This window comes from Coregonus clupeaformis, chromosome 24, assembly GCF_020615455.1.
Source record: "Coregonus clupeaformis isolate EN_2021a chromosome 24, ASM2061545v1, whole genome shotgun sequence".
NCBI classification, from domain to species: domain Eukaryota; kingdom Metazoa; phylum Chordata; class Actinopteri; order Salmoniformes; family Salmonidae; genus Coregonus; species Coregonus clupeaformis.
Window position 1 is genome coordinate 36,252,916 of NC_059215.1, and position 16,448 is coordinate 36,269,363.

Consider the following 16,448-nt stretch of genomic DNA (forward strand, 5'->3'; position numbering starts at 1 on the left):
CTATATAAGGTCCTGCAGTTGACAGTGCATGTCAGAGAAAAATATATGGAAAAAGTCAATACTTTCCGAAGGCACTGTATCATATAACTACTGTATATATTTATCATCCATATATATTACAAATATATATAGTGTATATTTGAGAACTGAATGGTTTAGTTATAGTAAAGATAATTGATTACAATGGAGGTGGTTTTGTGTGTGTGTGTGTTTATGTTTGTGCACGTGTTTGTGCGCATGCTTGCGATTGTGTGTGTGTGTGTGTGTGTGTGCAGGTGCGCGGTAGAGAGAACTTTGACCTGCTGATGAAGATCAAGGATAGTCTAGAGCTGGTGGAGTTCGTACCACAGCAGCTGGTGGACTCCTACAGACAACAACAGCAACAGCTGCTTCAGAGACAGTAAGTCAGCCACACACAAGCTCAAATATGCACACGCACATTCACACACGCACACAAGCATACACATGCGCCTACAAACGTACACACAAACACACATATACACGTACACACACATACACATTCTCTCTCTCGCTCACAAACACACACATACACATTCTCTCTCTCTCTCTCGCTCACAGACACACATACACATTCTCTCTCTCTCTCACACACACACACACACACACACACATACATACATACATACATACATACATACATACAAGCACACAGGCACAGGTGTGCGTGCACACACACACTTAAACCCAAATACACTCATTCCATCCATGCATACACCTGTGCTGTCTTACACACATACAAATATTACACTCTTACACATTTCTGTCATCTCCCTCTCCTCCCCTCCAATTCCCAGGAGCCATGTTGCATCCCCGTCCTCCTATGGCTCTCCCCTGTCCAACATGAACAAGCTGCACGGGGGCCACGGGGGCCACCAGTCTCAGCAAAACCCCCTCCCCAGCATGGGGCACGTGGGTGAGTGTTTGTCGAGGGAATTGGGGGAATGTGTGTGTGGGGTGTGTGTGTGTATGTGTGTGTGTTATCACAGCTAATGGGTGCCATTAGATAACCTGATCGACCATCCTGACTGCTGCGTTCTCTCATTTCCTTTCAGAATGTTATCTTGTTACATCAGGATGGTCGAACGAGGCTAGTCATTAGACGCTACTATGGCAAACCTCTGAAAAACCTCTGAATGACATCATTCCGGGCACTGTCCTATTGATTGCGCGTATTGATTTGTTCCTGTCCCCTCTCCCACAGGTCCCAACATGCTCAACAGTCACCACATGCAGACCAACAGTGACATGAACGGGGGACACGGGGGCGGCCAGTCCATGTTGTCCACGTCGCACTGCACCCCTCCCCCTCCGTATAACCCTGACCCCAGCCTAGTCAGGTACCTCCCCCTCCAATGACACTCTGTCTTCCTCTCCCACTGACACAAGCCAACAGTCAGAGCCATCTATGATAAATAGATCATAGGGCCATTTCAGTTTGAGATCTGTGCAGTCGCCATCTTGGCACCAAAAGGTCCTTATATTCTGGTAAGAATTGAAATGGGAATGGTGCTGTCATTACATGTTTGCCAACATGGAGGGTAGTTTCTCTGCCTACAATATGTCCCAGAGCAGCTTAGAATCATTTGGGTCATATTGTTTCTCTCACAGAGAACACAACCATTTTGTGTAACTACTTCGGCCATTTACATTGAACTGTATAAAACTGTAGCTAAATTAAAAGAAATTGGAAAAAATTCCACCAAGCTTTAATGAATTGGTATTCCATTACTTTGGTCTGATAGTAAGACCCTTCTTGGGTTTTGTTGCAATGTTAAATGCATGCTCTGCTGGTTGGATTTGGACGAATAGGTTGCTGATTCGCTTTCCTGAGGTTTGGGGAGTTGTATAAGCAGTACAGTATGTTTACCCATCAAAGAATCCTAATATTATGTTTTTCAAATCTAAATGAACAACGTGTCCATCTTAGCATCTTATTTTCATTAATTCCCTCTAAACATATGCACAATACAAGGGAAATAGGTATTGGAACATTAAAAACATATTTTCCTAATCTGTTAGTGCCGTTGCATTGCATTCATACTAAGACATTGTTTTGTCATAATGTTAGGGTTTTCATTTTGCACTGTTTGTACCCAGACAAAAGTAGCATTAGAATGAACATGGTTATTGTCGTATACTGTTTTGTACATTTTGTTTTGTTTAAAGTGTTTGTAGACGAGAATTTTATATTCATGTATTTATAATAAAGGTTTTAATTCAACCAAATTGGCTTTTATGAATCATTAATACAACTGCATGAATTTGATTTGAGTGAAATTAATAACCATAGTCATTGAGAAATTGTTCCATCTGTAATTGATCATAATATTCTCTGTTCCTTATTGGACATGAAGCCATCATTTTAGTTTTACGATAGATACATATGTAGGATCTTAATTTGAGCCAGTTTTGCTACAGTAGGAAAAATAATCCTGCTGCAACCGGAAATGTTAATTATTATGTGGTTTATAATTAATGGACATTTTTGTAGGGGCTGATACATTTTTCGTAAGGGAAAATCAAGTCTGACATTTCTAAATGGATATTACTAACTTCAGAAGCCTTTTTAAACCTCAAATACACTACAAGTTTTAAATGTCCTGCATTGCAGGAAAGTTCTCCTGCAACAGGGTGATCGAATTAAGATCCTACATCTTTACAGACAAGCCGATTAGCAAATTGGTGGCCTTTTTAACCATTTAATAAAATTACAGTTAACTCTGGTAGTGGATTTTAATCACATGAAGTAGACAGAAGTAGACAGTGTCTCCTTAAATTTGGCTGCGGTGGAGTGGACACTAACTAAATCTAAGTGGCACTGCTTCTCTCTCCACACAGCTTTCTAACCAGTCTGGGCTGCCAGAACTGCATCGACTACTTCACGTTGCAGGGCCTGCAGAGTCTCTACCAACTCCAGACTCTGTCCATGGAGGTAAAATTCCAATTCACTCTCTCTGCAATTGACGCAGTGTAAATCATTCCAGTCCTGGAGGGAGGGGTCAGGTTTGGTTAGATCAGTGAGGCCTGAGGTCTATTAAGTCTCTCTCTTTTTCTCACTCTTTCTTTCTTTCTTTCTTTCTTTCTTTCTTTCTTTCTTTCTTTCTTTCTTTCTTTCTTTCTTTCTTTCTTTCTTTCTTTCTTTCTTTCTTTCTTTCTTTCTTTCTTTCTTTCTTTCTTTCTTTCTACCATTCACTCTCCTCATTTCTTTCTTTCTCTCTCTACCATTCACTCTCCTCCTTTCTTTCTTTCTTTCTTTCTTTCTTTCTTTCTTTCTTTATCTCTCTCCCTCTTCTCCTTCCTTTCTGTCTCCCATTCTGTCAAGCCTTTCCTTTCCTTTTCTCTCTCTCTCTCTCTCTCTCTCTCTCTCTCTCTCTCTCTCTCTCTCTCTCTCTCTCTCTCTCTCTCTCTCTCTCTCTCTCTCTCTCTCTCTCTCTCTCTCTCTCTCTCTCTCTCTCTCTCTCTCTCTCTCTCTCTCTCTCTCTCTCTCTCTCTCTCTCTCTCTCTCTCTCTCTCTCTCTCTCTCTCTCTCTCTCTCTCTCTCTCTAGGACCTGGGTGCACTAAAGATCCCCGAGCAGTTCCGCCTGGCCATCTGGCGGGGCCTGCAGGACATGAAGCAGGGAGGCGGGGTGGGACCTCCTCCTTCCTCCCACCATCAAGACCACTATGGTCAGCAGCTCCTCCGCTCCAGCAGCAACATGGCAGCAGCCGCCATGGCCATCGTCCCCGGCGGCGAGCTACAACGCCAGCGTGTCATGGAGGCCGTACACTTCCGTGTGCGCCACACCATTACCATCCCTTCCAACCGCCCGGGAGGTGGGCCGCAGGCAGTCGCTGCCGCCGCAGATGAGTGGGCCGACTTCGGCTTTGACATGCCCGACTGCAAAGTGTCGCGCAGCAACAAGAACTCCATCAAGGAGGAGTTCATGGAAAGTGACGTCCACTGAGAGAAAGAGGGAGAGAGAGAGAGAGATATACAGAGGGTGGGAGAGAGCGAGATAGAGAGAACGGGACTCTTTATGTTCTCTGAGAGAGAGAGGGATAGAGAGAGAGCGAGGAAGAGAAGGAGAGGGAGAGGGAGAGAGAGAGATGACTCTTCTGTTTTGATGTTCATCAGGGGCCTAGTTTAGGGTTGTTTGTTTTTTTATATTGCTTTACATAGTGGTTGGCTTAGGACAACCAGTATGTAGCACCATTTCTCTAATGTATTTTGTCAGTACAGCTAAGTCAGTACAGCTTACTAAGTCAGTTGACTTCGTCATAATTAAGTCAGTACATTTGAGCCTGGTACAGAAATGCTCACATGATATCATCGTATGGCTAGATTCCATTGAACAAGCCAACACATACCTGTACTCAATTAGATCAAAGCGGTCTTCTTTTGGTGTAAATATGTACATAATGTTCTGTAAAATGTATTCGATTTGTGGTCAAATTAAAAAGGTTAATATGTGTATTTAGATTCCTTAAGGTATAACTGTTCAAACAGACAGATGTATAGAGTTTCAATTTAAATCCAAGTACATACAAGAGTGTATCAGCATGGTCATGATCTTCGTATTGTGTTTATTCTCGATCACTCCTGAGCTAGAGCATCATAGTAACAGAACAGAAGCACACAGTTGTCTTACATTTCAACCCCAAATACTTTGTTTTGTTCGGTGGAGTACTTGTACCCCCTGAGTCTTGTGTCTGTAGTAGCCTATGTATTGTGTTTACGAAATTATTCTCTCCTGTGTCACATTGGATAACTACGCTGATTGTTGGTATGATTGTATGGATTGACGAACCCACCCTGTACAGTCAATTGGCCAGGCAAATAGATACAAGTGATATATATGTTGTCTGAAACAAAGAGGGAAAGCTAAACATCAGTATTAGATAGAGCCATGCATTTGTAGCAAAGTCACGCTCAGGTACTGTATCTAGTGGGCAATGCTACTGGCAGACAATCACAGAGGACCCCCTTTTTGCCTAGTTCATAAAGTAGGCCTTTAAGTCAGATTGATTTAATTAATTTGAAAACAATCAAGGCAGTGAGTGTGGACAATCAGATAACTGACAATCAGCTTCTCAGATCCCAGACTGCGGCTTTAATCACTTTACAAAATGTGTATTCAAATGAAACGTGTTGTTTTATAGAATTCTTTATTAGTAGTAGCACACTCCCAATGTACTATAAAATCAATGAATCTATATGGAATTCCTGAATTTAGGCCATTATTCAAACCCTGCTATACACCACCACATGAACAATTCATTCAGTTGATGTATTTCACTGTATTTATTTTATAGCAATATATTGTGTGGAATTGTATTTCAAACTGCATAGCAAGTTATCTGTATTGTATATATCTCACTTGAAGATACATAATCACAAAATGTGATCTAGACAGTTTTGACATACTAAGCCATCCCACTACTGTATGTGTTCTTAAATTCTCCTCCACTGCATGGCACTTGCTTAGATATTGATTCAAACAGACATGTTTAGTAGTTCACGTTCAGTAGTTTATACCATACTTAACCATGATGCACGTGTACTTGATGGGTTAGCATGAAATAAGGTGGCACAAAATGGAGAATGACTCCAGTTTCAATATGTTGTGTGGTCTCTTATTTTGACACAATTTTGCAGCAGGCACTCCTATCAAGTGCATAGTACATGGGCAAAAGTCAGTGATAATTTTGCTATTATAAAAAGGGTTTGTGAATAATGCCATTTCCAATACTCAGTGCAAAACAGTCCTTGAGTCCACAGGAATGGATGGATCCCTTCCATTAACACCCAACATTTAACAAGTATAAAGCACTTTACTGCTTTAAAAAGAATAGAGGATAGAAATAATTTCATGTTCAGTGTGCTTATAATCAGTATTAGGCCAACGTCATAACTTGTAAATGGTAGATTGTCACTTTGTTTTGATATTTCTGGAGAGGTACTGTCTCAAGTGTTGCTTTTTTTATAACAATGTGTAACAATGTAACAATGTAACAATATTGCTGTTTATATTGATTTCCATTTCTTATTTGAGGTTGTACGTGTACAGTGTTTTTTCTTGTAAATCATGAATATTAAAAAGTGTGCTTTACAGGAACATATAGGTGTCGAGCAACTTTTTTCCTAAATGTAGAAAAGCATGGGGTTTGCCTAATAAGGTCTATCTACATGTTGTTAGATTCTCAATTCTAAAGATCATTGGATATACAGTGAGGGAAAAAAGTATTTGATCCCCTGCTGATTTTGTACGTTTGCCCACTGACAAATAAATTATCAGTCTATAATTTTAATGGTAGGTTTATTTGAACAGTGAGAGTGTCACGGGTGCTGTAGGTGGGTGTGGTGCAGGAATCAAGCGCAGGACGCAGAAACTAAGTCCAAAAGACTTTAGTGAAATATTCACTTAGTACACGAGCTCAACAAGCCCGGAGGCGAAATAAAGGCGCACACAGGCGTCAAACAAAAGGTGCACTAACATGTGCGAAAAACCCTCTCCAAAACAACGGAGGGAAACACGTAGCACAGAACACCAAACAGAAGCGCAATCACACACAACACCTGACACACACAACGAGAACTAAATAGGACACTAATGAACACTAACTGGAAACAGGTGTACTACATCAAGACAAAACCAAACGAACATGAAACATACAACGGTGGCAGCTAGTACTCCGGGGACGACGACCGCCGAAGCCTGCCCGAGCAAGGAGGAGGAGCAGCCTCGGCCGAAACCGTGACAGTACCCCCCTTGACGCGCGGCTCCAGCCGTGCGCCGACCCCGGCCTCGGGGACGACCAAGAGGACGCGGAGCAGGGCGCGCGGGATGCCCCCGGTGGAACTCCGACAGGAGAGACGGGTCTAGGATGTCCCTCCGCGGCACCCAGCACCGTTCCTCCGGGCCGTACCCCTCCCACTCCACGAGATACTGGAGACCCCCCATCCGACGTCTCGAGTCCAAGATGGACCGAACGGTGTACGCCGGAGCCCCCTCGATGTCCAGTGGGGGCGGAGGAGTCTCTCCTATCTCACCTTCCTGGAGTGGACCAGCTACCACCGGCCTGAGAAGAGACACATGGAACGAGGGGTTAATATTCTTATATTCAATAGGCAGATGTAACCTATAACACACCTCGTTCAGTCTTCTCAGGACTTTAAAAGGCCCCACAAACCGCCAACCCAGCTTCCGGTAGGGCAGGCGGAGGGGCAGGTTTCTGGTCGAGAGCCAGACTCGATCTCCAGGTGCGTACACCGGCCCCTCACTGCGGTGGAGATCGGCGCTCGCCTTGTGTCGACGGATGGCCCGCTGCAGATGGACGTGTGCAGCGTTCCACGTCTCCTCCGAGCGCCTCACCCAATCATCCACCGCAGGGGCCTCGATCTGGCTCTGCTGCCAAGGTGCCAGAACCGGCTGGTAACCTAACACACATTGGAAGGGGGGTTAGGTTGGTAGAGGAGTGGCGGAGAGAGTTTTGGGCCATCTCCGCCCAGGGAATATACCGAGCCCACTCCTCCGGCCGGTCCTGGCAATACGACCTCAGAAACCTACCCACATCCTGGTTGACTCGTTCTACCTGCCCATTGCTCTCCGGGTGGTACCCCGAGGTAAGGCTCACCGAGACCCCCAAACGCTCCATGAACGCTCTCCAGACTCGGGGAGGTAAACTGGGGGCCTCGATCAGACACTATATCCTCGGGTACCCCGTAATGCCGGAAGACGTGGGTAAATAGTGCCTCTGCGGTCTGTAGGGCAGTAGGAAGACCCGACATAGGGAGAAGATGACAGGCCTTAGAGAACCGGTCCACAACGACCAGGATGGTGGTATTCCCCTGCGAGGGGGGAAGGTCTGTCACAAAATCCACTGAGAGGTGGGACCAGGGTCGTTGTGGAACGGGCAGGGGTTGTAACTTACCCCTGGGCAAGTGTCTGGGCGCCTTACACTGGGCGCACACCGAGCAGGAGGAGACATAAACCCTCACATCCCTGGCTAACGTGGGCCACCAGTACTTAGTGCTAAGACAATGCACTGTCCGGCCAATACCCGGATGTCCAGAGGAGGGTGACGTGTGAGCCCAGTAAATGAGTCGATCCCGAACCTCGAGCGGAACGTACTTCCGACCCACAGGACACTGTGGAGGGCTAGGGTCGGCACGCAACGCCCGCTCGATTTCAGCATCGACCTCCCACACAACTGGTGCCACTAGACAAGACGCCGGTAGTATGGGAGTAGGCTCAACGGACCTCTCCTCCGTGTCATACCGCCGGGACAGCGCATCTGCCTTACCGTTCTGGGACCCAGGGATGTACGTGATTTTAAATACGATCCTGGCGAGAAACATACTCCATCGAGCCTGGCGAGGGTTCAGTCTCCTCGCTGCCCGGATGTACTCCAGGTTCCGATGGTCAGTCAAAATGAGGAAAGGGTGTTGAGCCCCCTCAAGCCAATGCCTCCACACCTTAAGGGCCTGAACTACAGCTAACAGCTCCCTGTCCCCGACGTCATAATTTCGCTCCGCCGGGCTGAGCTTTTTAGAGTAAAAAGCACAGGGGCGGAGTTTAGGTGGCGTGCCGGACCGTTGAGAGAGTACGGCCCCTATACCGGCCTCAGACGCGTCCACCTCGACCTGAAAGGGTAAGGCGGGATCCGGATGCGCCAGCACCGGAGCCGACGTAAACAGGTCCTTCAGTCTCCCAAAAGCCCTGTCCGCCTCAGCTGACCACTGCAGGCGCACCGGACCCCCCCTTTCAGAAGGGACGTGATGGGAGCTGCCACCTGTCCAAAACCCCGGATAAACCTCCGGTAGTAATTCGCAAAGCCCAAGAACTGCTGCACCTCTTTGACAGTGGTTGGGGTTTGCCAATTACGCACGGCTGACACACGGTCCACCTCCATTTTCACCCCTGACGCGGACAACCGATAACCCAAAAAGGAGACCGACTCCTGGAAAAACAGACATTTCTCTGTCTTGACATACAGGTCGTGCTCCAACAGCCTCCTCAATACACGACGCACCAGGGCTACATGCTCGGCTCGGGTAGACGAGTACACTAGAATGTCATCAATGTACACGACCACCCCTTGCCCCTGCATATTCCGGAAAATCTCATCCACAAAGGATTGGAAGACTGACGGAGCATTCATCAACCCGTATGGCATGACGAGATACTCGTAATGACCCGAGGTGGTACTAAATGCTGTTTTCCATTCGTCGCCCTCCCTAATGCGCACCAAGTTAATCTACTAGCGCCTTATGCTGGGAATGAGGTGCAACCTGTGGAAAACTAACAGGTATACAAAAGTGCGCAACAGAGAGCTCTGGGTAAGTGGGGCGTCTACTCACCTGGGAATGCTCCCCAGTGCGTGGCCTGTTGTCTCCTCCTCCTGGAGACCCTCCCCAGCACCTGGCCACAGTGTGCCCTCCACGACCGCAATTGGTGCAGGGGACAGGCCCCCTTGGGCTCCTTCTCCTCCTTTCTCTAGCGCCAGCACCCCCGAGCTCCATAGGGCTCGGCTCGGAGGTGCTGGAGGGTGGAATGGACGGACCCCACTCGGGACGTCCACGGGTGGCCAGCAGGGTGTCCAGATGGATGGACATGTCGACCAACTGGTCGAAGGTGAAATTGGTGTCCCTGCAGGCCAACTCACGTTGAACGTCCTCCCGTAGGCTACATCGAAAATGATCGATGAGGATCCGTTCATTCCACCCTGTGTCTGCCGCTAGAGTCCGGAACTCCAGTGCGAACGCCTGTGCGCTCCTCCTCCCCTGTCTAAGGTAGAATAGACGCTCCCCCGCCGCTTTGCCCTCAGGTGGATGGTCGAACACGGCCTTGAAGCGACGGGAGAACTCCGCGTAGGAGATGGTGAGCGTCTATCCTAGAGTGGTGGCGTCTATCCTCCTCCACTCGGCGTTGGCCCATTCCAACGCCTTGCCCGTGAGACAGGAGATGAGGGCGGAAACGCTCTCGTGTCCCGAAGGCACCGGGTGTACAGTGGCCAGGTAGAGCTCCACCTGCAGGAGGAACCCCTGACACCCGGCAGCTGTGCCGTCATACGACCTCGGGAGCGAGAGCCGAATCCCACTGGGTTCCGGACCTGGGACTGGTGGACCAACCGATGGTGGGGGCAAGGTAGGTGGAGGTGTGGGTACCCCTCTGGACTCCCATCGGTGCAGGGTGTTGATGACATCCTGTAGAGCGGTCCCCAGTTGTCTGATCTGGTCATCCTGATTCCATTTATAAGGTGTGTGATTCTGTCACGGGTGCTGTAGGTGGGTGTGGTGCAGGAATCAAGCGCAGGACGCAGAAACTAAGTCCAAAAGACTTTAGTGAAATATTCACTTAGTACACGAGCTCAACAAGCCCGGAGGCGAAATAAAGGCGCACACAGGCGTCAAACAAAAGGCGCACCAACTTGTGCGAAAAACCCTCTCCAAAACAACGGAGGGAAACACGTAGCACAGAACACCAAACAGAAGCGCAATCACACACAACACCTGACACACACAACGAGAACTAAATAGGACACTAATGAACACTAACTGGAAACAGGTGTACAACATCAAGACAAAACCAAACGAACATGAAACATACAACGGTGGCAGCTAGTACTCCGGGGACGACGACCGCCGAAGCCTGCCCGAGCAAGGAGGAGGAGCAGCCTCGGCCGAAACCGTGACAGAGAGACAGAATAACAACAACAAAATCCAGAATAACGCATGTCAAAAATTTTATACATTGATTTGCATTTTAATGAGGGAAATAAGTATTTGACCCCTCTCAATCAGAAAGATTTCTGGCTTCCAGGTGTCTTTTATACAGGTAACGAGCTGAGATTAGGAGCACACTCTTAAAGGGAGAGCTCCTAATCTCAGCTTTTTACCTGTATAAAAGTCACCTGTCCACAGAAGCAATCAATCAATCAGATTCCAAACTCTCCACCATGGCCAAGACCAAAGAGCTCTCCAAGGATGTCAGGGACAAGATTGTAGACCTACACAAGGTTGGAATGGGTCCTGAGATGTGTGCTCCTGAGATGTGTGCAAACCTGGTGGCCAACTACAAGAAACGTCTGACCTCTGTGATTGCCAACAAGGGTTTTGCCACCAAGTACTAAGTCATGTTTTGCAGAGGGGTCAAATACTTATTTCCCTCATTAAAATGCAAATCAATTTATAACATTTTTGTGTTTTTCTGGATTTTTTGCTGTTGTTATTCTGTCTCTCACTGTTCAAATAAACCTACCATTAAAATGATAGACTGATCATATCTTTGTCAATGGGCAAACGTACAAAATCAGCAGGGGATCAAATACTTTTTTCCCTCACTGTATTGTGCCTTCAGAATGTTTCACACCCCTTGACATTTTCCACATTTTGTTGTGTTACAGCCTGAATTTTAAATGGATTACATTGAGATTTAGTGTCACTGATCTAGACACAATACCCCATAATGTCAAAGTGGAATTATGTTTTTATAATTTTTTACAAATTAATAAAAATGAAAAGCTGAAATGTTTTGAGTCAATAAGTATTCAATACTTTGTTATGGCAAGCCTAAATAAGTTCAGGAGTAAAAATGTGCTTAACAAGTCACATAATAAGTTGCATGGACTCACTCTGTGTGCCATAATAGTGTTTAAAATTATTTTTGAATGACTACCTCATCTCATGTACCCAACACATACAATTATCTGTAAGGTCCTTCAGTCGAGCAGTGAATTCCAAACACAGATTCAACCACAAAGACCAGGGAGGTCTTCCAATGCATCGAAAAGAAGGGCACCTATTGGTAGATGGGTAAAAAAAGCAGACATTGAATATCCCTTTGAGCATGGTGAAGTTATTAATTACACTTTGGATGGTGCATCAACACACCTAGTCACTAAAAAGATACAGGCATCCTTCCTGACTCAGTTGCCCAAAGAGGAACGAAACCACTCAGGGATTTCACCCTGAGGCCAATGGTGACTTTAAAACAGTTACAGAGTTTAATGGCTGTGATAGGAGGATGGAGGATGGATCAACAACATTGTAGTTTCTCCACAATTCTAACCTACAGTGAGGGAAAAAACTATTTGATCCCCTGCTGATTTTGTACATTTGCCCACTGACAAAGAAATGATCAGTCTATAATTTTAATGGTAGGTTTATTTGAACAGTGAGAGACAGAATAACAACAACAAAATCCAGAAAAACGCATGTCAAAAATGTTATAAATTGATTTGCATTTTAATGAGGGAAATAAGTATTTGACCCCCTCTCAATCAGAAAGATTTCTGGCTCCCAGGTGTCTTTTATACAGGTAACGAGCTGAGATTAGGAGCACACTCTTAAAGGGAGTGCTCCTAATCTCAGTGTGTTACCTGTATAAAAGACACCTGTCCACAGAAGCAATCAATCAGATTCCAAACTCTCCACCATGGCCAAGACCAAAGAGCTCTCCAAGGATGTCAGGCACAAGATTGTAGACCTACACAAGGCTGGAATGGGCTACAAGACCATCGCCAAGCAGCTTGGTGAGAAGGTGACAACAGTTGGTGCGATTATTCACAAATGGAAGAAACACAAAATAACTGTCAATCTCCCTCGGCATGGGGCTCCATGCAAGATCTCACCTCGTGGAGTTGCAATGATCATGAGAACGGTGAGGAATCAGCCCAGAACTACACGGGAGGATCTTGTCAATGATCTCAAGGCAGCTGGGACCATAGTCACCAAGAAAACAATTGGTAACACACTACGCCGTGAAGGACTGAAATCCTGCAGCGCCTGCAAGGTCTCCCTGCTCAAGAAAGCACATATACAGGCCCGTCTGAAGTTTGCCAATGAACATCTGAATGATTCAGAGGAGAACTGGGTGAAAGTGTTGTGGTCAGATGAGACCAAAATCGAGCTCTTTGACATCAACTCAACTCGCCGTGTTTGGAGGAGGAGGAATGCTGCCTATGACCCCAAGAACACCATCCCCACCGTCAAACATGGAGGTGGAAACATTATGCTTTGGGGGTGTTTTTCTGCTAAGGGGACACCGCATCAAAGGGACGATGGACGGGGCCATGTACCGTCAAATCTTGGGTGAGAACCTCCTTCCCTCAGCCAGGGCATTGAAAATGGGTAGTGGATGGGTATTCCAGCATGACAATGACCCAAAACACACGGCCAAGGCAACAAAGGAGTGGCTCAAGAAGAAGCACATTAAGGTCCTGGAGTGGCCTAGCCAGTCTCCAGACCTTAATCCCATAGAAAATCTGTGGAGGGAACTGAAGGTTTGAGTTGCTAAACGTCAGCCTCGAAACCTTAATGACTTGGAGAAGATCTGCAAAGAGGAGTGGGACAAAATCCCTCCTAAGATGTGTGCAAACCTGGTGGCCAACTACAAGAAACGTCTGACCTCTGTGATTGCCAACAAGGGTTTTGCCACAAAGTATTAAGTCATGTTTTGCAGAGGGGTCAAATACTTATTTCCCTCATTAAAATGCAAATCAATTTATAACATTTTTGACATGCGTTTTTCTGGATTTCTTTGTTGTAATTCTGTCTCTCACTGTTCAAATAAACCTACCATTAAAATTATAGACTGATCATTTCTTTGTCAGTGGGCAAACGTACAAAATCAGCAGGGGATCAAATACTTTTTTCCCTCACTGTAAATGACATAGTGAAAAGAAAGAAGCCTGTACGGAATAAAAAATATTCCAAAAAGTGTATCTTGTTTGCAATAAGGCACTAAAGTAAAACTGCAAAAAATGTGGCAAAGAAATTAACTTTATGTTCTAAATACAATGTGTTGTCTTTGGGGCAAATCCAACACAGCCTATCACTGAGTACCACTCTTCATATTTTCAAGCATGGTGGTGGCTGCATCATGTTATGGGTATACTTGCCATCGGCAAGGACTATGGAGTTTTTTGGGATAAAAAGAAACGGAATAGATCTAAGAACTTTTATTTATTTATTTTTATTTCACCTTTATTTAACCAGGTAGCCAGTTGGGAACAAGTTCTCATTTACAACTGCGACCTGGCCAAGATAAAGCAAAGCAGTACGATAAAAACAACAACAACACAGAGTTACACATGGGATAAAACAAAACATACAGTCAATAACACAATAGAAAATCTATATACAGTGTGTGCAAATGTAGTAAGTTATGGAGGTAAGGCAATAAATAGGCCATAGTGCAAAATAATTACAATTTAGTATTAACACTGGAGTGATAGATGTGCAGAAGAAGATGTGCAAATAGAGATACTGGGGTGCAAATTAGCAAAATAAATAACAATATGGGGATGAGGTAGTTGGGTGGGCTAATTACAGATGGGCTGTGTACAGGTGCAGTGATCGGTAAGCTGCTCTGACAACTGATGCTTAAAGTTAGTGAGGGAGATAAGAGTCTCCAGCTTCAGAGATTTTTGCAGTTCGTTCCAGTCATTAGCAGCAGACAACTGGAAGGAATGGCGGCCAAAGGAGGTGTTGGCTTTGGGGATGACCAGTGAGATATACCTGCTGGATACTACGGGTGGGTGTTGCTATGGTGACCAATGAGCTAAGATAAGGCAGGGATTTGCCTAGCAGTGATTTATAGATGACCTGGAGCCAGTGGGTTTGGCGACGAATATGTAGTGAGGGCCAGCCAACGAGAGCGTACAGGTCACAATGGTGGGTAGTATATGGGGCTTTGGTGACAAAACGGATGGCACTGTGATAGACTACATCCAATTTGCTGAGTAGAGTGTTGGAGGCTATTTTGTAAATGACATTGCCGAAGTCAAGGATCGGTAGGATAGTCAGTTTTACGAGGGCATGATTGGCAGCATGAGTGAAGGAGGCTTTGTTGCGAAATAGGAAGCCGATTCTAGATTTTACTTTGGATTGGAGATGCTTAATGTGAGTCTGGAAGGAGAGTTTACGGTCTAACCAGACACCTAGGTATTTGTAGTTGTCCACATATTCTAAGTCAGACCCGTCGAGAGTAGTGATTCTAGTCGGGCAGGCGGGTGCAAGCAGCGTTCGATTGAAGAGCATGCATTTAGTTTTACTAGCGTTTAAGAGCAGTTGGAGGCTACGAAAGGAGTGTTGTATGGCATTGAAACTCGTTTGGAGGTTTGTTAACACAGTGTCCAATGAAGGGCCAGATGTATACAAAATGGTGTCGTCTGCGTAGAGGTGGATCTGAGAGTCACCAGCAGCAAGAGCGACATCATTGATATACACAGAGAATAGAGTCGGACCAAGAATTGAACCCTGTGGCACCCCCATAGAGACTGCCAGAGGTCCAGACAACAGGCCCTCCGATTTGACACATTGAACTCTCTCTGAGAAGTAGTTGGTGAACCAGGCGAGGCAGTCATTTGAGAAACCAAGGCTATTTAGTCTACCAATAAGAATGCGGTGGTTGACAGAGTGGGCAAGTTGCAGCGGGGGGGGCAGAGCTGGTGGCCGGGGTAGGGTAGCCAGGTGGAAAGCATGGCCAGCCGTAGCAAAATGCTTATTGAAATTCTCGATTATCGTAGATAATGTGACATACATTGCTTGACTTGAACTGAAATAGGTGCCGATACTCCTTTTTAGTGCCGGTACTGTTTTTATATTTAGGTGCTAATTTTGAGCTAATATTCTATAAGAGGTACAGGAACTCAAGCAGTAGAACATTCGAGGTGCCGGCACTCAGTTCCGGTGAGCTCCTGCCAAATATAGCACTGCTGACATATCATATCTCTTTGTTGTTTATATAGTAGTCTAGTGTGTTTATTAAAAAAAAAACAGTACTATCATGTTGAAATATATTGTGTGTACATTTACCATGTACTGAGAGTCACCACTAAGGTAGCCTTGTCACGAGTTACAAAGCCAGAACCCAGAAGCAGACCAGGACAAGGTAAGTTGAAACGAAGGTGAGTGTTTATTTACAAATTCAAGAGTGATGCTGAATAATCCAGGGAACAGAGCGGGCGGCGTTGATTAGTTGTTGGGGGTGCAGTGGTTGATCCCATCATGGCTCGGCAGCCGCCGACCACCAGGCAGAGGTTGGATGAAGGTCCCGGATGAGTGACTGCAGATGGAACAAAACGGAGGTAAGTAAACAACAAACCAACAAGGTGCAAAACAACAAAACTAACGCTAGACGCTCTAAGACTGATACTCTGGTAAACCTACTGTTCATGGCTAACGATCCGGCAGGGGAATGGATGTTAGGCCAGAGCCTAAGAAGGGTGATGATCAGGACCAGGTGTGCAGATTGCTGATGGGATGCAGGTGCGGAAATCAAGAGAGCTCCCCGGAGCGTTCCAGAACCCTCGGGAAACTGGAGATCACGAGCAGAAAAACTAGTCCACAGACAGGACCCGACTCAGACTGCCGGGATCGTTACAGTACCCCCCTCCGACGAACGCCACCGGGCGGACTCCCCGGAGCGCCAGGATGGAGGCG

General features: G+C 45.9%; 1 protein-coding gene across 4 annotated transcripts in view; it reads left to right on the plus strand.

Moving 5' to 3' along the window:
• Positions 1-4,036, plus strand: part of tp73 (tumor protein p73) — a 51,454-nt gene extending 47,418 nt beyond the window's left edge. For all 4 annotated transcript variants that reach the window (XM_041846065.2, XM_041846067.2, XM_041846068.2 and 1 more), the window contains 5 exons: positions 276-400; positions 816-934; positions 1,223-1,358; positions 2,860-2,953; positions 3,568-4,036. In XM_041846065.2, coding sequence (XP_041701999.1) covers positions 276-400; positions 816-934; positions 1,223-1,358; positions 2,860-2,953; positions 3,568-3,966 — 873 coding nt within the window. In that variant the 3' untranslated portion in view covers positions 3,967-4,036. The remainder of the gene's footprint in view (positions 1-275; positions 401-815; positions 935-1,222; positions 1,359-2,859; positions 2,954-3,567) is intronic.
• The last annotated feature ends 12,412 nt before the right edge of the window (positions 4,037-16,448 follow it).